Genomic DNA, 26,400 nt, shown 5'->3' on the forward strand with positions numbered 1-26,400 from the left:
AAGGAGAGGGACAAAGAAAAGAGAGGATATAGAGAGGAAGATACAATCATCTCGCTGGCCTCCTTTTTCTTTCTTTCTTTCTTTTATTTTATTTATTTATTTTCATTTTTTTTTGGTGGGGTGGGAGGGGAGAGGAAGGGTTGGGAAAGAGGAAAGGGAGACACCACACATATATTATGCAATAAGGTGGATCAGAGTTAGGATACCATCAATATAGGCAACAGAAACAAAGAATTGTACTTTATTTAATATTCCCTTTTCCCAAATAATTCTTATGGGGTAGTCATTTTCCTCCTCACAATTGAATAACTGTATGCCGAACCCTGCATATTAATTCAAATTTCAAGGACAATATTTCTGGCCTCACTTTCTGAGCTCATAGAAGATTTCCCTGTACTAGGAGGCCTAAAAGCCTTAGCCAACCTCTATGAAACCCTACTTTGCAACCGTTTGACCTACAAATATCTTCCTAAATTTGGAATCCAGCGAGATAGTGGATCACGTCAAGTGCCAAGCAGTAGCTTTGTGAAAGGTACCTCCAGTGAGTGCAAGTTCAATAGTTTTTGGAATGGTCAAGAACAGAAAGGAAAGAGTGATGGAAATTCAAGAGGCCCCCAATAAATGAAGTGTCAACAACACCAAAACTGCAAAATTATTTATAATGAAGCTAGACCAACACTCTGTATATAACCATTAAAGTGCAAATCATGCCGACCTCTTGAACCTTTTTTTTTTTTTTTTTGGGTAAAGAACTTTTTTCTTAAATTGAAGTCACATTAGAGATAGAGAGAACAAAAATCAAACAGTAGAATCCTCTCATTTCTTGAAAAAAAATTGTTGACAAAAACACAGATGTTGATGAAAACCAACATCGTACAACTTCTCTCCCTCCTTGTGATTCACAGGAATAGAAAATACCTTAACCTTATAATAGAAGGATGGGAATATCTGTTACATTTATCTTCGGCCGGCAATCATCATTAAGGGAGAAACAATGCCTTGTATCTCTTGCATTGATTGTTGAATCCTGATCTCCTCCTCAACTGATCTCTTGAGGTTCCTAACATGATCTTTCAAGAGATCCGAAGTCCTGACATCTTCTGCACGCAACTCAACAACCTTCTTTGTCAAGCTCATCAAGAACCCCGAGAACCGTGGCATTGTCACGTACCTCTGCAGGAACCCCAAGAGCAACCCAAGCTCCTCCATGTCCAGATTCGAAACACATTTCAACAGTTTCTTTCTAGCCACCAACTCCTCCATAACCGCCACCACATTTTGAGGGTTCTTCCCATTCAAAACAGATACTAGTGCTTCCTTATGCCTGAACTTCCTCAACAGCTTATCATGTTCAGCCAATTTCACCTTAGGCAGTCTCTTAACCAAGTAATCCCCCTCAGAGGGCTTTTCAAACTGGCCTCGATGGAAGTACCGAAAATTTGTAGGTTTCAAAACCCGGTTTTCCGGTTCCTCCACTGACCTAATACCAAACAATTTATCAGCTCCAGGAGCATCAATTTCAGTTTGTTCTTTCTTCCTCTTTCCAACAAAAAGTATACCATTAGAAGTACCAATAGCTCTAACAGAACAATCTAGTGAAAACCCAACTGACAGAAGTGGCGCCGGATACCTCATCGAGTGGGTGATCTTCAAAGCCGAGTAATCGAAAACCTTCAAAAACCCATCCAAAGACACACTGAAAAGCCTATATTTCTGAGACTCCTCACCTCCATCCCTTCCTATCTTACCAACACAAAGAGAAGTAACAGTTTTATTATGACTCTCAACAGTGTGAACAAGCTTCCCACCTGCCATTACATCCCAGATTTTAACAGAATTCCCACCAGCAGTCGCTAATAAACCCCCAGAAGGAAGAAAAACAACATCTTCAACAGGCTTTCCATGATTAACCTCCATAACTGAATTCAAAGAAGAAACTCTAATATCCCAAACCCTCACCGTGTGATCATAAGACCCAGTAGCAAACATGTCCGAACTCGCTGGCGAAGCGAACCCACTACGCACATAATCCTTGTGGCCTTGGAGACTAAGGAGCTCGGTCTCAGACGCGACATCCCAGTACTTAACAAGTGAATCATCGCCACCAGAGAACAAATGGAGCTTATCGAATCGAGGGTATCGAACGAGACGAACGGGGCGAGTGTGGCCGCGAAGCTTGCGGTGGAGATCAGATTTTGATTTCGCATCGAAGACTTGGACGATACCAGACTCGCCGCCAGCTGCCAGAAGTTTACCGTCGGAACGAAAAGTGGCGGAGTAAGCGACGTCGCTGAAGGAGGTGATCTTGAATTTGGATTCGAGAGTTCGGGAGTTGTAGAGGGTTACAGAGGCTGAGAATGTGGAAGCAAAGTCGTGTGGCGGGTCAGGAGAGAAATCAATGGAGGTGATAGCGGAAACTAGGCCTGGGATTTGTTGGGTCTTGAAGGATCTCCAGTACTTAGATTCTAGAGATGAGGAGGGTTTCTTTGGAGTGGGTTTTAACCGAGATTTCACAGGAAATGTCTTCCCTAACTGGTCGTCCGCCATTAGAGCTCTGGCTGAAAATTTTCTTACCTTCTTGACGCCAATGAAAGGAGAAATTGACTATGGTGGGCTTGGGTCTACTGGGGCTATAACGTTTGGACGGTTGGTGAGAACGAAGGAGGGAAAGGTTTTTAGGGTTTAAGGGGAGACGCAACTTTCATGAATCATGACTAGTTAATAAACTCGTGAATTGTTCGATAAAATTCGCGGCACCTCCCCGAATATTTCGGGTTTTATTAGAAAATACGGAAGTTTTTAAACATAATTTAATGGGTAAATTACATATACCTCCCCTGTACTTTGCCCTGATTACACGTTCCTCCCCTTGATTTTCCCACCTTACATACGATTCCCCTGTAGTTTTTCAAAAATTACTAATTCCTCCCCTGCCGTTAGCATCCGTCTGTTAGGTGCTGACGTGGCATAGTTAGATTTTTCATAATCCCTAAACTAACCTTGGGTCCTTGTCAGATGACCCTTTTACCCTCCTTCTTCATCTTCCTCCTCCTTCTCTACATTGCGATGGTCAACGGTCAAGGCCCGACGGCAACGCCGACTATCATACCACCAACTACTCCGGTCACGTCAATTTCATCGCCACCCGCTGTTCCATGCCTTAAATCCCAGCCCCAGTAGCAACACCAAGAACGACACCACCGACGGTAGTTTTAGCTCTACCAGTGCAAGCTCCCAAGGTAGCTCCACCAACATCGACGGTTCCAGCTTCAGTTGGAGGGATTCATTGTTGAATGAAAAAAAGGGAACAACATAATTACAATTCGGTGATAGAAAACCACCCATTTTGCCAATTTGCAAAATTTTCAATTCCAAGTTCCAACCTCGCCCTTGGATGAGTCAAGTTAGATTACAGCCTGCATCACAATGTGATTATAATTGGCTGGGTTTTCTTTGAGAAGAACAAGAAACAACAGAAGCAGCTCGAGAAACCCAAAATTCATACAAAAATGGATTTGAAGACGAATATGGTCTATTCGTTGCTGCTACTGCTGTAAGATATTGGGTTTTGTTTGATCAGAAAAACAAAAATCAGACTGGGTTTCAAGTAAATCTTGGGAAATCCAATTTTGAGCTTCACCCGAGAGCCCTAGAACTTTTAAGAGATTCAGGGGTCCAAAATAGAGGCAACAAATGCTTTGGAGACGTCTGTCTTGTGTGGAATCGTTTCATCTCAAGATTAAGAAGCTTCATCCCATTGGCATCTTCCAATGATATAATGGAAGAGATAAAAGTTGCAGAAACAACAGAATTCAACAGATTTTTTTATCACATATTCAAGTTAGAAAGAGGAATTTCGGAGATCAGTTTTCTCAAAGAGTTTAATGGCAATAAAGTACCCATTTTTGTTCAAGAGCAGGGCATTGGAAGGGGAGAACAACCCATCTCCCACTACATTCAGAGGTTTTGCTCATTAGGAAACCAATCCAAACCCTAACCCTCCTCCCAATCCAGCTCTTGTGTCAGTGGTGAAGAAGAAGAGGAATCTTCCAAGAACTCTAGGTGAGCTATAGCTAGCTATACCCTTTTGCTTCTTTTTCTCTTTTTTGGGGGTGGAGATCAGAACCTCCAGCTTCATCGGCGAGGGCACAACCTGCGATGGAAGCTCCGACAAAGGAGGAGCAAGGCGGTTCAGAAGAGCTAATAACAAAGCAAAAACGATAGGAGCTATCCTCATTCTTTTTCTTTTTTCTTGATGGGTTTTGGGGTTGGGGGTTTTGGTGTTTAGGGTTTTCTATGGTTTTCGATCTTCCACCTGTTTGGTGTATACCAAGGTGAACAATCAATCTTCCACTCGATCTATTATCACATCCAAGTTTGATTCTTCTATTTCACCCCTTAAGCTTTTTCTGATTGTAATTTACTAACATTTATTCGAAACATAATCTGCAAATAGAAAGGTCATCATTTAGTGTGTGAATTTAAAGTTTTAGGAAATAAGAGTCCGAGGAGGAGGAGGAGGAGGAGGCGGCGTTAGTGGTGGCGTTGGAGGAGGCAGTGGCTGTAGTGATGGCGGTGGTGGTGCTGGTGGTGGTTGCGGTGGAGGAGGAGAGAAATGGGTGTTTTAAGGTTGAAGATGATGAAAAGGGTATCATTGTAGTTTTACTTGTGGTGTTTTAGAACAAGGGTAATATTGTCTTTTCAAACCATTAATTAACGGCACTCTAACACTGTCAGCCATAAGGGGTCAAAATGTAAGATGGGAAAACCAAGGGGAGGAACGTGTAATTAAGGCAAAGTACAGGGGAGGTATATGTAATTTTCCCTAATTTAATTGGGGGGGGATCCCGTCTACTGCGCGACTGCCCCAACTGCCCTGCGCAGACACACTAAGGCACAAAATGACCACCTTACCCCCACTCGGGCAAGGTGCTCGGGCAAGGGTAAGGCGGTCATTTTGCGCCTTGTTGTGTCTGTGCAGAAAGGCAGTTGAGGCAGCCGCGCACTGCAGGAGACCCCAATCTTAATATCTGAAGTCTAAACTCCGTTTGAGATATTTTGCAAAGTACGCTCTAAGTTAGGGTATCAAAATCAAACCGAAATAGTTTACCAAAATAAAATCGAGCCGTTTATACATAAACCATAAAACTATTTAAGAAATGGTTTGTTTTTTGTTTTAAAAAATTGATTTCGTTTAGGTTAAACGGTTTGAACCGACCTTAACCGTTTAAACCATTGGTAAATCACTTAAGAAAACATTTAAACTGAAACATATATTACTAATATGTAATGACAAGAATTAACAAATAGGTTGCTGCTAAATTTGAAAACAATCAGAACCAAACATGGATTGAGAGAAGTGTATATATGGAATTTGTAATAAAATAATTTTGTTGGATTCATTCAAATACATTAGTATAGGATTCTGATCCTCTACGACCGGGCAGGTAGCCGCCATTGTGTTGCCTACACCCAGATAGGGGCAAAATGACCGCCCTACTGACTGCCCTAGCACCCAGTCTAGGTGGGGTCCATGCCCCTATCTAGGTGTATGCAACACAATGGCCGCTACCTGCCCGACCGTAGAGGATTCAAATTGCATTAGTATAATAGTATTCAATGTTTCTATGAATATTTTGACTTCGCTATGCATTATAATCATGTCCTTTTCAATGTGACTTGTTGAATACATCTAACAAGCATTAAATTCGATGTAAAACAGGCAAACCATTTAGGAACCAAGTATTTAAAAGTGTGACCGAAACCATTTAGAGTCGATAAATTGAAACCGTTTAAAAATCAAGAAACCAAAACCGTTTACTAAATGGTTTTGGTTTCAATACCTGAAACCGTTTAATAAACGGTTCAGTTTTGGTTTCACCTAAAAATCCTTGTACTGAACCATTTAACATCCTTGGCTCCAAGTGTCTAACACTAATCTTTTTTATTCCATAAATGCCCCTCTTCATTTTATTTATTTTTGGTAGAACCCCTCATCAAAAAGGCACTACCAGGTGTTGTCACCAAAAGCATACACATAGGTAACGGTGTCAATCGGTTCGATTTTGACGCGATTTATATTTTAATAAGGTGAAATCAAAACCGAATCAAGATAGGAATCAACCAAAATCAGAATTGTTTTACATTCGATCAAATTATACGAGTTTCTATTCAATTGGTGTTATCTAGTTCACAATCGGTTTACATGCATTTTGTAGTGCCGATTTTGAGAACGATAATGAAGACAATCTCAACTTTTCAAACCCTATGTATTTTCACATATCACCATTCTCTCGCAGTCTCCCCAACTCATCATGTTTCCCATGCTCTAGGTGATCGAAAACAGAATATCCAACCCTCACCCATCCTTCTTTTCCATTATTGTTTGTTGTTTTTTCCTTCCTTCTCCACTCTCACATAATAAATAAACTATTTCTTTCAACTATCTTTTCATATGGGGAGGAAAGAGATAGAATCCTATGCCAACACTCCCAGACAATTCTTTTTCCCATATAGGGCTGATGTTCTCTGTGCCGCAGCGCAACCTGTGTCCAGACACATGAGCCTGCCATTCAGGGGGGTAGGGTGATCATTTCGCCCACCCCCATGTGTCTAGACGCAGCCTGCACCCCGGCACAGAAAACATTTGGCCGAGCTTTTATTAATACTGGCTGAACAAAGACAACACGTATAGCCTCTAGCGAGGGTTAGCAAAGAAAAATATGACTTGTGTAATGTGCTGTCAAAGCTTTGTAAACATGTGCAACTAAAAGTCTAAAACCCAAAGCCAATAGAGCTATCTTTCTATACAGGGTACAAATGCTGCCTCTCTATCAGCCAAAGGCCATTACAAAGAATTGTACAAGATACTGAAAACCCTACAAAATGAAAAGACGCAGGTCACATGAATATCATCAGACTTGTTACTATTTGGATCCGCATGTCCAATAAATCACTTAAAGTGGAAAGCCAATCGCTTCTCTTCTATAAAAAGGTTACATACCTGTTGTGTTTTAGAAACAAGGGTCAGCAGACCCATTGATGTTTTGTGAAAGATTAAACAAGACTCTTCTGTCTGTTTTTAGAAAACAAAATAGCAACTGGCTGGGGGAAAGAAAAAAAAGAAAAAGGGGGGAAGGGGTAAACAAATGAGCATGGGTGGAGGGTTGAAAACAGTATCAACGTGATCCTTGTATACAGGGCCGCCAGCTTGTTCTGACGTAGGGAAATAGGAGATACATGGTACCAAATCACAACCCTAGGAATGCACATTGCTTTCTTGCATGCTCTGGAATCAATTTCAACAAAATCTCCAACGGCACTGCCTTCAGTTCTGTGTAATGGCAGCAACAGCATGGTCAACAATTATTACACATGGGTATCAAAATAACAGGACATTTTCCTACGTAAAAGGAAAATTTTCAGCTTTCAATTCGGTTCATACCATGAGACTTGAAGTTGAACAGCGGGGGCAAGAAACGTCCATTTGGCAGACGAGTATTTGGGTCTCGTAACTCATCGAAAAAGGGGTGGATCAAGGCTTCCAGCTGCATAAATCAATAACATGTCATCCAATCCATGCATTATGCAATAGAGAAAAACAGCAAAATGAAAACAAGATTGTAAGTTGTATCACAATAGTGATAGTGTATGCAAAATATTCCTATTCAAGAATTGAATCCAAATTAAATTAAAAGTACATGGTGTTATCTACAGATAAGCATTTTGATACACTACCAGTTGTTCATTAAACATAGTGAATCTTTAGGGAAAGATTGAAGTAGTATAAACTCACAGCTGTGCACCGAAGATTAGGAGAGTACTGCAGAAGTCTTGAGACCAGATCAACTGCTTCTGGTGGCATGCGTTTGTGGAATATCTGATGGCAGAAACCATGGAACAAAAAAGCACACTTAATATTTATTATGCTGTGAAAAGAATGGAAAACGCAACCATGTGAAACATAAATTCCTCATACCTTGTGCCATGGGTGAGCTTTAATCTGGGGGAATTTAAACTCTGTGTAGTTCGGGTTCATGCACTTGATTTCTTCCCTAGTTGGGGTACCCAGAACCTGGCATGTCATGAAGAGGAGAAACGAGTGATAAGAAAAAGGCCGACCATAATTGGACAAGTAAACCAGGGTTAAAGATTTTGATCCAACTTATATGATTTCAGAAGAAATGTTACAATTCCAACTGGCACCAAAATCAAAATTATTTCAGTGACTTCAGTTAAAATCAGCTGAAAGAATATAAAATTACAAAGATGTCAGTTGACATGACATCACCAGAATACTTCAGTTCTGGGCATGATTCGTCACAGGATAGGAATCAAATCATGAATTTAAAAAGGAGCACATCCATGTGTTCCTTTTTAAGCTGTTGGTCTTTACATCTTGTGTGTGGCATGCAATATACCCCCAATGAATGCCATAAAGTATAGCTGTTTGCACAGTTGGCATCATTTGGCTGAGTGTACAAGTGGAGACCATTGAACGATGAAATAACCACCACCATCACCCCAAAAGGGGGGTCGGAACCTTGAATTCACATGGCATATTTTAAGCACATGCAGACAAGAATTTTTTTTACTTCCATAACATAATGGGAAGAAAAATCGGTGTACTAAATACTAGTAACATCTGAAGTGTAAAATAACTAAAACATAATAATCACCTTGATGATTTCAACAAGCTGGTCTACTCCACTCTCACCTGGAAACAGAGGCTGATAGACATAGAAAGCATACCTTTAAGTATATAATAAGGTATGAGCAAAAACAAAGCAAAGAATGGACTCTGTAAAAATAAAGGAGATACCAACCTGTCCGAGAAGTAACTCAGCCAAAACACAGCCTGCAGACCAAATATCAATGGCTGTAGTATACTCAGTCGCTCCAAAAATAAGCTCAGGGGCTCTGTAATACCTAGAGCAGATGTAAGAAATGTTCGGCTCCCCTTTCACCTGTTAAAGATCAAACAAAAACATAAGCATATTAGCATGCAACCAAGAACCAAATTAATTTTGATCCATGGTGCAAAAACATACCAAGACTTTTGCGCTTCCAAAGTCGCATATTTTTAGCTGATGGGTATGTGGGTTCACCTGGTAAGAAAATGAAGGAGAGACATCTTAATTTTTTTTAGCCGAAAGGATGGTCAGAAATTTCATTCACAAAAATAAATTGCATTAAACAACCAAATAATTAACTAGATGCCTAATGTCACAGAAAGGAGGAAAGAGAATTAGTCTTCATATTTAATTAACAATTGATGACATAAGAGTTTTTTTTTTTTTTTAAATCTACATTGAACTTCGGAAAAAATATTTGAAGTCATCAAATCTACAATTAGTTCAAATATAACTCGTATTTTGCTTTGCTTTCAGGAAAAACATATTGAGGAAATGTGTGAACCATTAAAACAGCAACTACATAATTTCATTAAAGTGCATACCAAAAGATTTTGAGGCTTTATGTCCCTGTGGCAAACTCCAATTGTGCCATGAATGTAAGCCAATGCCCTACAAATCTGTGAAATATCAACCCAATATTAAAATTATTTTGCAGTTTACTATCTTTCCACAAAGTTACAACACCCTATATGATTCTCCCATGAAAGGAAGCAAAAATAACCAAATCCACTATATGCCAAGATGACTAATGATAAGTAGGGGGAAAAGATTAAACAATGAAGAGGAAAATTTTTGGGTTCTAAATGTATGTTTACCTGATAAGTATAAAGTTTCACATAGATCAGCGGCATCCTTTGGTTCATCTTATTATAGTGCTTGATCACCCGATGAACAGTCTCTGGAACATACTCAAGTACAAGGTTAAGATAAAGTTCATCCTTTTCAGTTGTTGAAAAGAAACAGTGCTTCAGTGACACGACATTTGGGTGGTCTAGAAGACGCATCGTTTGCAATTCACGGTTTTTGTACCGCTTGTCTTGAAGAACCTTCTTTATTGCCACAGTTTCACCAGTCTCTAAGCATTTAGCCTGCATAACAGCAACAAAGAAGCAAAATCACAACCTACACTACAGACTCAGTCGTGGCCAAGATACAGACATGCAAATCACCCACTTTTTGCCCCTTAAAGGATAAACTCACCTGGAAAACAATTCCAAATGATCCATGACCAACAACTCGCTCAGCCATGTAGCTTATGGTCTGCAATTGATAACAGTTGAATTAAATTATAAAAAACTAAATAGGTAATGAAAAGCTCGGAAAAAATGGACAAGAGGCTAAAAATTAAGTATGAAAGCTTCATTGCAAGAAACTGACTATAAAATATCAAAGCGACCAACACAAAAAAGGATTATTGACCAGAAATTAGGACAACATAAGTTGTAGTTCTTAACTTCTTATCACTTGCAGAGAGTGCAAAATACTAAACAGCTAAACAAGTTCCCAAAAAAAATTTTGAAATCCTTGACATAAAGACAAGAACCAACTCCACAGCTTACCTGCTTTGGCTGTCCATTTCTCCCACCAATGGTAGTCACAATGATATGACCTGTTTCTGTCCCGTTCCCATCAACTACAGTAGCTTCCATTTCCTAAACCCCACAACCAAAGGAGAGAAGGAGGGGGAAAAGTAAACTAATTGTTAAAACCATGGAGGAAAAAAGTAACACAAGCAATAAACACTAAAACCTCATCTACCTTGTCATCCCTAATTTTCATGTCATTCATCTCCTCCGGCAATCTATCAACAGCAACACTATTGCCACTGGCTTCTCTCAATCCAGAAGTAGGCACTACAGTCACTGAAGCCATTGGTTGAAAATAGAGAATCCTACAGATTCTCGTTCCAGCACCACGTGCTTCTTCAGATCAATGAAACCCAATCATTACCTGCCAAAAATAAGACAAAGTTAATAATCCACACTTAGAAATATATGTACAAACTTCTCTCTCATCTTCTATAATCTATACTACGTAAAGAACCCAAGAGAAGGTAAAATAGCACAAGGTTAAGGAGATCCAATGTGAAGACAAAATAGAAACATCAAATGTAAATTAGATTATACAAAAAATAGAATATATGAGATAGCAAAGAACAGAAATTCACGACACACACCGAAAAAAAACCTCTACATATAGGCCAGTCATGTTCATCATTCATTATGCACGAGAACAATATTAAAAATACATTCATAACAGTCCACAGCTTTGTAAATTCAAGCATAGTGCTTGTATAAGATCTGCACGTACACCTTTTTCCAATTTGGGAATAGGGGAAACTTCTGCCTCTCATCTGAATCTAAAGGTACATAAAGTAAACCTTTTGTATAATGAATGGAGATACTTTATACAAAATGCATTTTTCCATACATTATACACATTATTATGGAAAATCAGAAGTAGTATACTAGCTACACTGTAATTCATGCAAGATAAACTCAAAACACCAAAAAGCACATCCAAATTCTAAGAGTGGACCCAACATCCTCATGTATGAGCCAACGATCAATCTCAGATGCTGCAGAATACTTATACACAAAGCTTAAACTGAATACTGCTACAAGCTCAAGGACCATTGCTTTATAAACACCCCCAAAGTCTAAGTCATAACTTGGGGTAAGAGTGAAGGCAAGAAGCCCGAGGCTCCAAATGCCAACATCAAAACTCCAAACTTAAAAGTTTAATTCAAGTTTAAAGAGCCCAAACTCTCATCAAATGCTTACAGGTTTTTTTTATGTCTCAAAACAAGGAAATCTGGAATAAATCCACGATTTAGCATACCACTTAAAAAGGAAAATCCATGAACTTGTCGAAAAAAAATGAAAAGTTAGAAGAATCGTCAATAAAGCAAATTATGGCTAGAACAAAAGATTAATAAATTCCTTTCTCCCGCATAAGGTTGCAACTTCCCTATAAATCTGATATATCAGTTGTAAGGAAGAAGAAACACACAACATTAAAAGGAAAAAATACTAACAGTTCAAAAAATGATTTTCACGGAAGGAACAGAGACAGATCACAATAAATAAACCTCAAGAAAAAAAGGAATTACTTCCGAGCAGCAGAACCACAATAAATCTACAAATGAAGATCGATGGTTAACAAGAACAAACCACAACCTGGCATGCTAAGTCTTCGATTTCCTACCAACCCACCCACCCCCTCCCCCCCTTATTAGGGGAATGGGGGTTGGGGATTGCACTTACATTTTTCTTACCCATCCAACCCACCAAAGAAAAGAAACGAAAAAACCTATCAAAAATATTGTCTGGAAGAAAAAAGCACAGGGAAACACAAAAATAAAGAGAGAAGCAGATCCAAATCAGAAAAAAATAGACAAATAACGCAATATTGAGATGAACGTAGTCCGATCCCATTGCAAAATTTGAAAAAACTTCAACATATCGCAGGAAAAATGACAGAACTCAAAACAAAGAAGAGAAAATACAAAGGAACAAACAATGAAAGATATACATACCTATCCGATTACAATGTCCAGCTATAAATCCTGCCGCCGATCCGTTAATATGATAAGAAGAACACAGACAGATATAAATGGAACCTGATCTCACCTCTTCCAACTTTTATTTCCTTGAGACGTTCTTACGGAATTGAGCTTTCTTCCTGATCTCCTCTCCTCTCTTTAGTGGTATCGATGACAGTCAAAGGTAAAGCCCTAACATATGTGTTCCTTTAATCTCTTTGAAGGGTCCTTCTTTTTTGACCGTTCAAACCTAACTTTAATTTCCAATGTTTTTCTCTTCAAAAGAAAGCAGGAAGAAATTTTTTATTGGAAGCTGCGAATATTCCACCATGCCTTTTGCCGTCCAAGACCGAGCCTGGAATTTTAATATGTCTGAGTGGAACTGAAATTCCTAAAATATCCCTATCTGGTCAACAAAAATCTTCTCAGCCTGTGACAACAATAATTTGGGGGAGCAGGTTTATATGAACAGCTCACCATTTTTACAGCAGGTGGATCCAAAAGTCCTTTGTTTCTTATCCTAAATAGGGAGAGGGTTCATTGAAGGCAGCGTGGCCCTGTGCTGGCACGGGCCCAATAGAAGCATCAATAACGATGAAATTTTTACCTTCAAGGGGATGGAGGTGCGGAGCGATCATTTTACGTAAGGGTGTTAATCGATTTGGTTCGGTCTAAATTAATTAACTAAATGATTTTAATTTTAAAATTATAATCGAATCATTTATTAAATGGTTTTACAATTTCAATTTTAAATGGTTCGATTCAGTTTAGTAAACGGTTTCTATTTGCTTTTGGCATGTTTATGTACATTTAAGAGTATTAAACGATTTGATTCAGTTCAAATCATTTAACTAAACGTCCTCAATTTTGAAACTATAACCAAACTATTTATTAAATAATTTTACGATTTTGGTTTAAATGGTTCGGTTTGATTTTGGTAAACGTTTCGATTTGGTTTTAATACCCTTAATTTTACATCCCCCTGTGTTTAGGCATATAAGTCATGTTTTCGGACATAGTCCTTTTTCTCCAATAATATTAAACTTACTCCTTTTTTTTTCAGCCACTTTAATTTATCAGATTAAGAATTTAACATATGGTCGGGAGAGGGTTTGTTACGATGCTATAGTGCAATATCTAGGAGTTTTAATAAGAAGAGAGAATGTGGGGTACACATGTGGGATTTGAGAGGGTGTACATAAGAATCTGTACACTCACATCGTGGCAATTTTTTTCTCTCTTAAGATATAGAGCAATAGTTTTTGGATCTTTATCACCTCCAGTTGGCTGCCCGGCCCAGTTCCCCAGTTCCTCTAACAAAGGGGGGCTGAAATGACCTCTCTATCCATGCCCAAACACTCTGCCCGGATGGGATCCACCATCCCCCTATTAGAGGAACTGAGGGACTGGCCGGTCAGCAAACTGGAGAAGATAATTTTCCATAGTTTTTTTAGTTTTTTTCTTCATCTCTGGCATGATGGAACTAAAGTTTGGTCAAGCATAATAAAGCATTTAGTATTTATTTGTTCAAGTAGATCAACCAATCTAAGCGAAATGGCATCCCAAGTTGATGTCTCCTTAAATTAATAGTGGATTGGATCAACGAATTTTGAACTATGGTTAATACATGGTTTTGGTTGATAAAGATGGCGAAGATGACAAACAACAGGGAACAACCACCAACCAAAAAACAGAAGAGATAAGAGAGAAAGGCCTAAATTATTAAGGCTGCTTCGAAGAGAAACTCATTCAGATTGTAAATCAGTTTTCACTTTTCACCCGTTGAGCGTAGTAAAATTCCCCCTTCATTAAGGCCATCTTTGGGTATAGTTTTTATTTTTTATTTTTGTTGTAAAAAACGTTTTTGGTTGCGTTTGGTATCGTTTATGGAGCATGTTTCTATTTAAAAAAGATTGAAAAAAATAAAAAACCAAAAATAGGTCTTGACCCATTTATGTGTTTTGGCAAAAAATCACTTTTGGTCAATTTTTCGAAGACTTTAATGAGCACGTGCTCATAACTCTAAAAATCAAAGGGTAGGATTGTCATTTCTCGTTTAATTAGAAGATCGACCAATCTTATTCTTCTTCTTCCTCCTCCTCATGCTGAAACACCATTCGTCACTTCACCATCATCTTATTTTTCTTGCACTCCACCCGGCCCCCCTCATCTTCTTCATGTAACCGCACCCACATTTCCTCCTCTTCTTCTTATTCTTCTTCTTCGACCCTGCACCTCCGCCCATGGAACCCTTTCTTTTATATTTTTTAGGAAAAAAAAATTAACCCAATTAGAATTTAATATCAGGAAAACTACCCCCCACCGCCATGGAGAATGATTGAGCAGCCCTTGCTGGTGCATCGGCTTGAATGAAGGGACCTTCTTGAGATCGTGAGATCATAGAAACGAAAGCAACAGAAACCCTTTTAGAATGAAGATGGGATTCCACTGCTAAGAAAGGATCTAAGAAGTGTCGAGAGGAAGAGGATTCAATGGCCCCAATGGGATCCAAGAATCGAGAGTCACCATCACAGCTAGCGATTGGACCCAAGAAGAAATGGGTGTTCTACCTATACGAGTAGCCGTGCAAGGGCCGGAGTCACTGAACCCCTGTTTCGTGCTCTCCAAACACATTGCTGTTTTTGCCTCCAATTCCTTCTATTAGCTTGTTTTATAGCTCGTTTTTGTTTCTTTCCGAGAGATAGTTTCTTTTTTTTCAATATCCCCTAGTCTTTCTTCAGGTAATCGTGTTCTGAAGGAATAAAAGCACCCAGTAATTTATTTGTTTTTCCCCCTGTGGATAATCACGAGCTGTTGCAATAAGTATTGATAGATATGTGAATCTATAGACTGGTGAAGCTCTTGTTCTCAGATCGAGAATCCTCGTTCTCATCTTTCATTAGGGCTCTGTGGATCAAATTCAAGGAACGTGCCAAAAGGGTGTCTTCTCTCTCGATCATTACTTCTGTCATTCTGTCAATGCATCAGAGGTATTTCCTCTCTCTCAATCTCTCTGATGGTTTTAAATAAATTAAGAGTTTGTTGTTGTATGCTTGATCTTGATGTTTTTCGCTGCAATTCGATTTGTAGATCATGCTATCGTTGCTGATTTTACTTGAAGATCTTCGTGATGTTTAGGAAGGATAATTGAGAGAGTTATAAGGAAGGTGGGTGAAGGAAACATTTCTTAACCCATTTTTTTCAAAAAACCATTTTGCACATAGGGATACCAAACCCATTTCTTCTAAAAAACCATTTTAGGTCTATTGGTTACCAAACCATTTTTATGTTTTGATCAAAAATGGTTTTCGTTAATGATTTATGTTAAATAGGTAAAAATCAAAAAGAAAAATGATACCAAAGATAGCATAAGTGAGTGTTGGAAGGGTCAATACCATCTGCCCATGTTCTTACTATGCATGTTTATATTTTTCAAAAGCATTTCCTCTATAGTTTATATTAACTTGTCTTTTTTTTTTTCTATATAAGCATATATATTTAAAGAAAGATCTTTAGAGTTTGTGTGCAACATGAAACCTTAGTATTCAAATGTAAGATTCAGGCATAAAGCATCAAAAGATAACTCCACAAGTCAATTTTGGTCATGATTTGGATAGCAAATGATAAAAAAGGTAAATGTTAAATTTATAATACATCATACAATTGAGCTTATATTTGAATTTGATAATTATTATCTGTTTCTGTTATATATCCCATGGCTATAATTGCAACATCGATTTTCTACTGATTTATAATTGCAAACGATAATTTCACCCACGAAAAAAAAATTAAAACGATAAAGACATAAACTCTAGAAGGTGGGCCATATGAGTAAGATAGAACATTTAATTTACCACATAGCAATCCAAGAGTGCTTTACCTATCCAAAGGCCAAAAATATGTGATATCAGCCATCAATATGTAGAACCTTTCTACTGTCAATAGACACCTCGTTATTTTCAACAACAACAAAAAAATAGACACCTCGTAGACAGGCTCATCTATAAAATTACATGAAAAGAATGCCATACTTCGTCTAAAGGTCGTGCTTGACGCGTTGGTCAAGTGCTCACTTGCTGAACGCTTAGTTACAATTTCAAGTTTTGGAAACAGCCTCTTTGAAAATAGGGGTAAGGCTGCGTACATTAGACCCTCCCCAAACCGATTTTTATATTTTCCCATTTTAAATATCAGTATGCAATGATGTTTATATTTTCCCATCCATTTTACATACATCTTTCCCATTTGTCTTCACCCCTCTAATTATACATGTCAATGAATCAATGAGTAAAGATAATTGAGGAAACTAATTTGACCATATAATACGTTGACATATCGTTAACTAAGGCAAACTCTCTTTTTGGAAGAAAAAAACATCCAACGATCTAAAATAAAAGGTATTTTCAATTTCTTTTAGAAAATTTCAGAGTTTAGTAAATAGTAGTTCTAGCTTAATCAATATCTGATTTAGTTAGACACTTCACAATTGATGATCAAAATAAGGTGATAATTTTGAAAGTTTTGCATCTTGGTTCAACAATCCATGAAGCCAACACTATTTGCTATGTACTCTCAAATGCAGTCCATTAATACACATTTCAATACTATTTGGAATGTGCTGTCAAATACAGTCAATTGATACAAAAACCATCTTAAGATTATGACAAATTGCCATTGTTTTGCGTAAACAAATAAAATTACAATTTTTTTTTTTAAAACTACTACCAATCAAACAAATAATGTGATACTTTTAACTGGAGCAAATCTAGGTCAAAGTCCAAACCACCTCTATAGTTAACTATAAATTTTATGAGAAAGCAGAGGTCGTAATTTCACAAAGATCCAAGATTCATATTGAAACATGCAAATATTTTGTAATCATATCTCATAAGCAGTGTTCGATCTAAAGAAAGCAACTCGTTTGACCATCATCGTAGAATTAGAGCAATGTTGAATGCCAACCTTTGCTCTAACATTTTATTGAGGACACTAGCTTAAGGCTAGTGCAGTAGAGGTTACCCCCCAGGAGGTTTCAAGTTCGAGACTTCCTATTCATCATCTAGTCTAGTATCCATCCATCATCCCAACCAAAAAATAGTAATATTTTAAGAGATTAATATACATATGAAGTAGCATATAAATTCTTGGTAATATGGAACTTTTTTTTTTTTGTTTTTTGGGTAATCAATAGTAAGCAATAGGTTATGCCAGCTCACTTGTTGGCAAAGAAAGCAAATAAACACAAGCAAGTTGATGTGTATTTCATATGACTCTTTTATCGTTCTACCAAAAAAATTAAAGTAAGGTTTTCACTCAAAAAAAAAAAAAAAACATATAATCAAGGGTAAATCTGTTCGTACCAAGATGGTTATAGTCAACTGTTATGATAATAATTTTTCTTTGGGGAAAAGAACGATACCCGGTCCTGTGCAAGGCATGGCGACCATGCCTAGGCACAAAAAGCGCATTGAGCGCCTGAAAATTATCGCCTTACCCCCATGTAAAAGCGGAATTTTTAGGCATCCAAGATGCTTTTTGTGTCTATGCGTAATCACCACGCCTTGCACACAACCGGGTAGCATTCTATTACCTTTTTTCTTTTTTTCCCTCAAGCCACATTCCTCACCCTTATTTTAGGTGGGGATTTATTTGGTAATTTTTCATTAACTATTGTCCTCTCTCTCAGTCTCTCCCCTCCCACTTCCCACCAATTCCCATTTTTCTTCAAATTCCATGCAAGCAGAGGACCATAGAACTTTGGGAAAAATCTTTCTATGAGCTTCGCCTTAACATTTGAATACGAAATACAAAGCTTGTCCAGTGGTTTCCAATGCTCACAACATTGAAAATGGTTTCACACCTGCTCTTTCAAACCAAAAATTTCTCAAGGGATGAGATCTACTGAAAACCGCAACACCTGCAAAAGGGGGGAAAAGGAAAAAGAAACACTATCACTCAATTAAATGGGATTAGAAAATCATCACTGAATTTGGTTGTTGTCGTTGCCAAGTTAGACCTATGAATCTTTGAACTACCTCCATATGACTTGAAGATGATATGAACATCTGCAACAACAGAAGAGACGAAACATCTTCCAAACCTCACCCACCAAAGTGAACCAAATGAAGAAATGTTTCCACGTTATTTCGGTCAATAGATCGAACATATTTCAGTTAAGATCTATTTTAGTGGTTGATGTCAGTGACTGATGAATGGTCAGTGAGCAGAAAATAACTAGTAAACGGTTGGTGACCAACGAACGGTCAATAGAGCAGTTATAACCAACCTTTGAAAAAGTAGTTATGTAACTTCCATAAACGATCAAAAGTATCAAGAATGCCTATAAAAGAGAAATTCAGCAACAAAGGAAGGACCCCGAATCAACATAACAAATTTATCTTTTACGTTTTTCTTTTTAGCTTAGGAATAGGGTTAATCCAAACTCTTAGATATTGCTTGGAGAATAGTTCCAACAATATGTCTTTTCAAAAGATCTATTATCATCAAGCTGGAAGCTTCAACAGTTCGTGGCTGGCAGAGTTGTGAAGACTTCAACAAACTCATTTTTGGGAAGTAAGCAATTTGATCGTAAAATAATTGTAGTGTAAATACCAAATTGTAAGCCTCCTCAATTCGGATTTGGTGAGTTGTAAACACTTCAACAGATGCATTTCTGCAAATAAGCAATTTAATTTCAAAATTCTTCTTCTTTTTCCTGGCATTGCAATTTTTATATTTAAAAGTCCCTGGAGCGATCGAGGCACTGGAAAGATCCACTCTTTCCTAATTAGAAGTCAGATTCAATTCATTTGATGGCACACACGTGCATCATCAATGATCTTGAGGCCGAGTAAAGTGGAAACAAGAATCTATGTTGACATGCAGGAAAAAAAAACCCACAAAGACTCACCAGAACAAGCTAACAAGATGACGATCTTCTTGTTAGAAATGTGTCCATTAAACCCTCTTTTTATTTAACACTTAAATGAATTCATTATGTATGATTATTAATGGATGGGCTATGGTTCTCCTTAGGTTTTCATCTAAAATGTGTACTCAGTTAGGGATAGGACTGGACATCTTGTTCAAATGGTCGTCACACAATGTATTCTTCAGAATTGCGATTCCAAAACACAGTGTGAGTGCACATACGATGTGTGCATAGTACAGGATCACATGAAAGTCTTATGTGTGTCACTACCAGTTGATAAGGAACAAGGTTCTCATTACTAAAATTTGATTGGTCCATTGACCAGAGAAGTCCTTGACGTTGTGGTTACGCATCATAGGTTTTGATGCACCAATGGTTGATGACTTCATGATTATATATCAGTGTATCGGGTTCATGGTGTTTGAACGTGAACAAGAGAGATGTTGATCAACACATAATCCACTGCCCTACTGGGGAATATCAATGAGATAAAATGTCTATATTTCATAGGACAAAAAATTGGATCTGGTGACGTTTTCTAAAGAGTTCTTTTTTTTTAAAGTTAATACGAGTAAATATATATATATATTTAAATATTTTGGTCTAATCATTGACACTGAATCTAAGTACTTACATGTGCAATGGATTGGGTTTTGGTAGTAATAAAATTACAAGCCTTATAATCCATTATGTGATATTGTTTAGTAAAGAAACTAATATGTGATTAATCAGATAAATTTACGAATATCTACTACTTTGGGGAGTTAATGGTATTAACTTATTCAATGTATATTATTATAATAATCATTAATTAAATTAATGGATATTATAGGGTATTTGGATTAGGTAAGATACCTAATGGGATTCTAGCTTTTCCCTCTAGCAAACAAGGAAGCCAATCATTGATAATGACACTTGTCATTGAAGGGAACCACCTCTATAGTCTTTGTATGGGACTAAGAATCACAAAGACACACAAAGAGGGAAGCCCAACTAAAGTGTACAACCCAAATTTTCTCTCTCTCTAGTTGGCAAAAATTAGGGTTTTGGAAACCCAAAAGGTGAGTGTTTTCATTGTTCTTGACAAACGAGAGAGTTGAGGTAGACAAAAGTTCCTTGGATTGCTCAGGTGAGGAAGAGGCAAGATTGCGGGGAGGAACTACAATTAATTGTGGTTAATTGTAGTTCTCAGGTAACCCGTTAACTTTTGTATAGTAAATCTCACATGCAATAGGACATCAGTCTAATCCTTTGCTGGTTTGACCGTTGCACGGCACTCGTCATGCGTTGACTGCCTACACTTCTCAATCATGCCAAAGTTAGAGAAGAAAACTAACCACTCATCACAGCCATTAGAGATGTAAACGGATCGAATTCAGTCGGATAGTGGCATTATCATATTCGTATCTGTTTATATTCGGACGGATTCAGATAATATCCTATCGATTTGTGGACGGATTCGGATAGTTTCCAGATAGTGATTTTTAGAATATGGATTATCCTAAATGGATATGAACGCAGATTGAATACGAATTTTCAATTGTCCGTTGACATCTTTACCATTTTTATGATGAGGGTTAGGGTTGAGCCTTGAGAGTTCAACAACTACCCTTTCTTCTGTTATTCTTAGTCTTTGATTTTCTCACATAGATATGTGATTCCATGTATCACATTGCATAAAACAATATATATAATCAAATAGAAAATTTAGAAAAAGAATAACATTATCTTAACTTATAAAATTATAAAATAAGATAACAAAATCCAATAAGATAACTTAAAAGGATAGACGGACACAAAGATATATTTTAGATATTTTATTACCGTCGGATTGCTAAACGAATCGGATAATAATCGATCAGATAGGGGGATTATCATATTCATATCCGATTAGTGTTGGACGGATTCGGATTCTCCTAAATGGATACGAACGCGGATCGAATACGAATTTTCGAATATCCATTTACATCTCTAATAGTCATAGTGAGAGGAACGAGAGAACTAAAGCAATCAAAATAAAATCAATAGTGATAAAAATCACCAACTGCTTCTGCTATTTAGCTATGGAGAGTGATTGTAAAACCCCGCATGCATGTCTAGTCTATTTTATTCTTATTTTAGATGTCCTTGAATATTTTAATGTCTTTGTGAATATTTTAATAATATTTGCATTGTAATGAGTGTGTAATTGTTATTTTTCATTATTTTAAGGGGAATTTATGTTTACTATTCCTGTGATTTCAAACAATTACGTATATCACCCCTAGAATTTTTAAAATTATGTTTGTACCCCTATGTACTAATTCTGTTAATTTTGGGAGGAAATGACAATTTTGCCATTTGTTTTTTAAATTAACTTTGTTTTTTTCATTTCTTTAATTTTTATTCCTTTTTGTTTTCCTCCTTCCCAAAACCGACAAACTCCAACACCTCCACCACACTACTGCAACCCCACCCCATCCCCTGATCTTCCTCCCGCTCAACCCCTAATCTCTATCCCCAGTCCCTTTTCTTCCTCCCAAACCACTGCCCCACCCCCTTACTCTTCCTCCCTGATGAGGCATAAAACACCCCACCTATCAGAGGTTGCCACGTGGCCGACCCGACCTCAGTCCGAAAATCGAGTTGGGCCGAGTAGGAGAATGGGCCGACCCCATCTTCGATATGCCATCTGACAGAGCCAGACTCGAGCGAGCTAGCCTGTGGCTGAGGCCGAGCTCGTACAGGTCAGCCATAGACCCCTAGCCGAGCTTGCGGTCGAGACCAACCTCTCCGGCCGATCTCCTTTGCCGACCTCCTCTGCCGACCCCCTGGGCCGACCTCCGAGGCCGAGCCCTCCTCCACTGAAGCTGCCATAGCACCCCACCGGGGATCTCCAAGCCACGTCAGCACCTCCCTAGAATCACGGGATGGGGATCGAGCCACGATCCCAGCGCAACACGGAATCGCACTCTACATGGACTCTTACCTTAATAAGAGTCCGACCCCGAAAATAACTCTCCACTTCGCTATACGCGGGAGAACCTTCCGAAAGAAGGACTCCTACCATACTAGGACTCTTCCAACCGTCTCATCTCCTCCTTATTCTATAAATACCCAGGTATGGAGCACTATTCATCATCTTGCTTTTTACTACGCAGTTACGCTGTCGCGTTGGAGACCTGACTTGAGCATCGGAGAGTCCTAGGCCGGAGCCACACCGGCCCTCTTGTGCTCATTGCTTGGTTTTTGCAGGCTCATCCACGGGCGAACCAAGCACCGGAGGTTTTCACACGCAACAGATTTGGCGCCGTCTGTGGGAACGACATCAGCAAGCGTCGTCTTTTCTACCCATTCCTAGAGCAACAATAATAATGGTGCACACGAGGTCAGGGCAGCATGGCTCGACTTCCTGGACGGAGGAGCCGCAACCCGTTGTGCAGACGAGGCGATCACCGTCCCCCGAAGCCTCTCGGCAGGGGATAAACAGAAGACCCCCTAGGGTAGGGGGTGCGCAGCCCATCACGGGCACCATTCCCCCACCAGAGAGTGGGAATGGAGGAGGTGCGCTAACCACGGCCGCGGCTAGCCGGGTACAGGCCGAGCCAAGCTTGGACGCGATGGGCCTACCAGCACCGCCACCCTTGCCGGAGAGTTTGGACCCCGAAGCCCCGACAAACAATCGACAGGTTATGGATTTGCAGCTGCAGATGCTCCACACCAACGAGATGCTGCGCACCTTCATGAACCAGATGGCTTGAGGCGGGCTGATGGGCCAACCACTGGCCACACCCCCTCCAGCTCCGGTACGCGCAGAGAGAAACTTACAGCAAAATGGTGGCCGGCGGAGAGCCGAGCCGAGTTGAGTTGCGTCCTCACACCCGTCTCGTCAGAAGACTCCACCTCCGCGCCCTAGTAGAGGCGCTTGGCGGGATGAACAAGAGCATCGCCAAAGCCCGCGAACAGGGTAGGAAATCGAACCAGCCGGCTCGATAGCAAGGAGGTCAGTATTTTCTGGACGGCTCGGAGAGGACGAACAGCCGAGGAGAGTCCAAGAACAAAGGAAAGAGCCAGTTGAAAGGCGCGCACCGAGACAAGGAGAAGGGTCTCGTCATACCCCCTTGCGTCAAAGCTCGCCTTTCCGAGAAGAACAACAGGGGAGCCCCCGTGGGTCCAACTTCCAGGAGGAAAAAAGAACAAGGAAGGATGGTGAGGACCGAGCTGACCAGAATGGCCGACCACAACGGGACCAACCCTATCGACCCCAGGCCAAGGAGCCGGTTGGCCGAGCACCCGAAACGGAGCTGGAAAAGCGGCTACGAGACTTGGCGGAGCAAGTGGAGGGGTTGAAGAAATAAGCGACCCCGGACGCCTACTCGTTGGTCGGGCGTCACCCATATCCTCCCGAGATCATGACTGCGCCGCTACCAAACGGGTTCAAACCTCCCCCGTTCGACAAATATGACGGGACGACCGACCCGACAGATCACATCAACTACTTTAATGCGATGATGACCATATACGGGGGAACCGAGATCGTTTCTTGCCGAGCCTTCCCTGCATCCCTTAAGGGCGCGGCGACCTCATGGTTCTCCTGGTTGCCGCCGAACTCCATAAAAAGCTTCGCTCAACTCTGTCGAGCCTTTGTCACGCGCTTCCAGAGTAGTATGAAACACAAGAAGACAACGGTCAACCTCCTCAGCGTGAAGCAAAGGCTCGACGAGTCGATCCGAGCATTCGTCTCCCGCTTCAACAAGGAATCCTTAGACATCAAGGATTTGGATGAGGCCACGGCCCATACGGCTATGAGCAACGGATTGGCCGACATGGACCTTATCAAGGACTTGGCCCCAAAGCCGACAAGAAACCTGGCCGAGCTCTTGGAGAGGTACAATGAGTTGCAAATATGGCCGAGGTCCTCCAAGCCCGGAAGGGAAACGAAGGCCGAATCGACAAGAAAAGGCCGACAATAGACGACCGTAGGGAAGACAAAAGGCCCAGGACGGATCGTCGAGCTGAAAGGTCTGATCGAGCTCGGAGCCCCGACTACACTCCACTGAATGCCTCGCGCAAGGAGATCTTGATGCAAATACAGCAAGCGGGGTCATCTCGGAATCCCAACAAATACTGTCAGTTCCACAAGGACACCGGTCACGACACCGAGGACTGCTATCAGCTGAAAAGAGAAATCGAAGAGCTGATAAAAGCGGGCCACTTGAAGCGATATGTCAAAGGAGGCCGAGAAGATCATGGAGGTCGATGGCCTGAAGACCGAGATCAAAGAAGAGCCGAGCCTAGGGCCGAAAACAGGCGAGTCGAACGAGATGATGATAAAGTCCGAGCCGAGAAGAAAGAGGACGGATCCGGGCCTAGCAGTGACAGGGGAGCTCCCATATACACTATCCTCGGAGGGCCCGGGCAAGAGACTACTCGAAAGGCTAAGGCAAAAGCGCGGTTCATCGGAGTGGCCGAGATGCCCGCCAAGAAACTCAAGCCGGCGGCGACAATCTCCTTCACCGAAGCCGACCTCGAAGGTATAAGTTTACCTCATGATGATGCTTTAGTGGTGCAGGTAGAAATTGCGAACAGACCCGTCCACCGTGTATTGGTCGATACCGGCGCATCCGTGGACCTTATGTTACTAGAAGCGTTCTGACAATTTGGCTTCGGCGACGAAGCGCTCAAGCCAGAAGGCACCTCACTTCATGGGTTCTCGGGAGCTGCCGCAACCATCAAAGGCTCGATCGACCTGCTGGTCACGATTGGGCAAGCTCCATGCCAGGCGACGATTCAAGTCAAATTCATGGTGGTACGGTTGGTGGTGGCTTTCAACGCCATACTCGGCCGTCCTTCATTGACCGCCCTCCAAGCCATCATCTCCCCGACACACTTGAAGATGAAGTTCCCCACCGAGAAGGGTGTCGGCAAGGTCCAAGGCGACCAGAAGAAGGCCCGGGAGTGCTATGCTACCTTCGTCAAGCAAAACAAGGGTAATGTCCGAGGAATGGCAATGTGCGTCGAGCATCTCCCCGAGGATCAGCGGGATGAGCTTATCGAGAGGAGAGGACGACCCGTGGAAGACCTGACCCCACTTCATCTCAGCAAAGATGACCCAGCAAAGGTGGTCTAGCTCGGGTCACTACTAAATGAAAATCAAAGGAATCAGCTCGAAGTTTTCTTAAAGGCGAACGCCGATGTCTTCGCTTGGTCGGCCGCCGACATGTCGGGCATACCCAGGCATATAGCTGAGCACCGACTCCACGTAGATCCGGGTCGAAAACCAATCCGGCAAAAGAGAATGAACTACGCACTTGATCGACAAACCGCGATCAAAGAAGAGGTGGAGAAGCTTCGCCGATCAGGGTTCATCCGAGAAGAAAAATTCCTGACCTGGTTGGCTAACGTCATCATGGTCCCTAAACCGAACGGGAAGTGGAGAATGTGTGTCGACTACACTGATCTCAACAAGGCTTGTCCAAAAGATGAGTACCCACTACCTCGGATCGACCTCTTGATCGACGCCACGGCAGGTCACGAGATGCTGAGTTTCATGGACGCGTACTCCGGCTACAACCAAATCATGATGCATGAGGAGGACGAGTCATACACGGCATTCCGAACTGACCAAGAAAATTTCTGCTACAAGGTCATGCCGTTTGGATTTAAGAATGCCGGAGCAACATACCAGCGCCTCGTGAACTATATATTCCGCGGGCAGATCGGAAGGAACATGGAAGTCTACGTGGATGACATGTTGGTGAAAAGTTTGAAGGCCGAACACCATTTGGCCGACCTGGAAGAGGCCTTTGGCGTATTGAGGAAGAACCAAATGAAGCTGAATCCCGCCAAGTGTGCATTCGGCGTGACCTCGGGAAAGTTCCTCGGCTTCATGGTCTCTGTCAGAGGCATCGAAGCTAATCCGGCAAAAATCAGAGCCATTCAAGAGATGAGCCCTCCAAGGACGATTCGAGAAGTACAAAGGCTAAATGGACGTGTGGCAGCGTTGTCGCGATTCATGTCGAGATCGGGCG

General features: G+C 40.6%; 2 protein-coding genes across 3 annotated transcripts; both read right to left on the reverse strand.

Moving 5' to 3' along the window:
- Nucleotides 1-824: 824 nt before the first annotated feature.
- Nucleotides 825-2,624, reverse strand: LOC122670819 (protein SLOW WALKER 1). The gene has a single exon (XM_043867819.1). It carries the CDS (start codon nt 2,545-2,547, stop codon nt 958-960), a length of 1,590 nt encoding a protein of 529 aa, XP_043723754.1. The 5' UTR covers nt 2,548-2,624; the 3' UTR covers nt 825-957.
- LOC122670820 (shaggy-related protein kinase alpha) lies at nt 1,039-25,741 on the reverse strand. Of its 2 annotated transcripts, none has more exons than XM_043867820.1 (14): nt 25,725-25,741; nt 10,674-10,865; nt 10,475-10,567; nt 10,116-10,175; nt 9,731-10,003; nt 9,458-9,532; nt 9,051-9,107; nt 8,826-8,966; nt 8,679-8,729; nt 7,979-8,074; nt 7,796-7,879; nt 7,445-7,547; nt 7,184-7,333; nt 1,039-1,048 (listed from the first exon to the last, which is right to left on the reverse strand). In XM_043867820.1, exons 2-13 carry the CDS (start codon nt 10,785-10,787, stop codon nt 7,251-7,253), a joined length of 1,230 nt encoding a protein of 409 aa, XP_043723755.1. In that variant the 5' UTR covers nt 10,788-10,865; nt 25,725-25,741; the 3' UTR covers nt 1,039-1,048; nt 7,184-7,250. The 2 variants fall into 2 exon arrangements, with proteins under 2 accessions (XP_043723755.1, XP_043723756.1); XM_043867821.1 differs by lacking the exon at nt 25,725-25,741 and adding an exon at nt 12,451-12,472 and having other exon boundaries at nt 10,674-10,863.
- Between the last annotated feature and the right edge of the window lie 659 nt (nt 25,742-26,400).

Source organism: Telopea speciosissima, chromosome 8 (assembly GCF_018873765.1).
Source record: "Telopea speciosissima isolate NSW1024214 ecotype Mountain lineage chromosome 8, Tspe_v1, whole genome shotgun sequence".
In the NCBI taxonomy this organism is placed as follows: domain Eukaryota; kingdom Viridiplantae; phylum Streptophyta; class Magnoliopsida; order Proteales; family Proteaceae; genus Telopea; species Telopea speciosissima.

What these genes read in the sequence shown, in the direction of transcription:
- LOC122670820 (XM_043867820.1), bottom strand. Translation starts at nt 10,787, where the DNA reads ATGGCTTCAGTGACTGTAGTGCCTACTTCTGGATTGAGAGAAGCCAGT. An exon ending in TGAAAATTAGGGATGACAAG is followed by an intron (nt 10,568 to 10,673) that starts GTAGATGAGGTT and finishes TGTGGGGTTTAG; the next exon opens with GAAATGGAAGCTACTGTAGT. An exon ending in TGAAACTTTATACTTATCAG is followed by an intron (nt 9,533 to 9,730) that starts GTAAACATACAT and finishes GATATTTCACAG; the next exon opens with ATTTGTAGGGCATTGGCTTA.
- LOC122670819 (XM_043867819.1), bottom strand. Translation starts at nt 2,547, where the DNA reads ATGGCGGACGACCAGTTAGGGAAGACATTTCCTGTGAAATCTCGGTTA.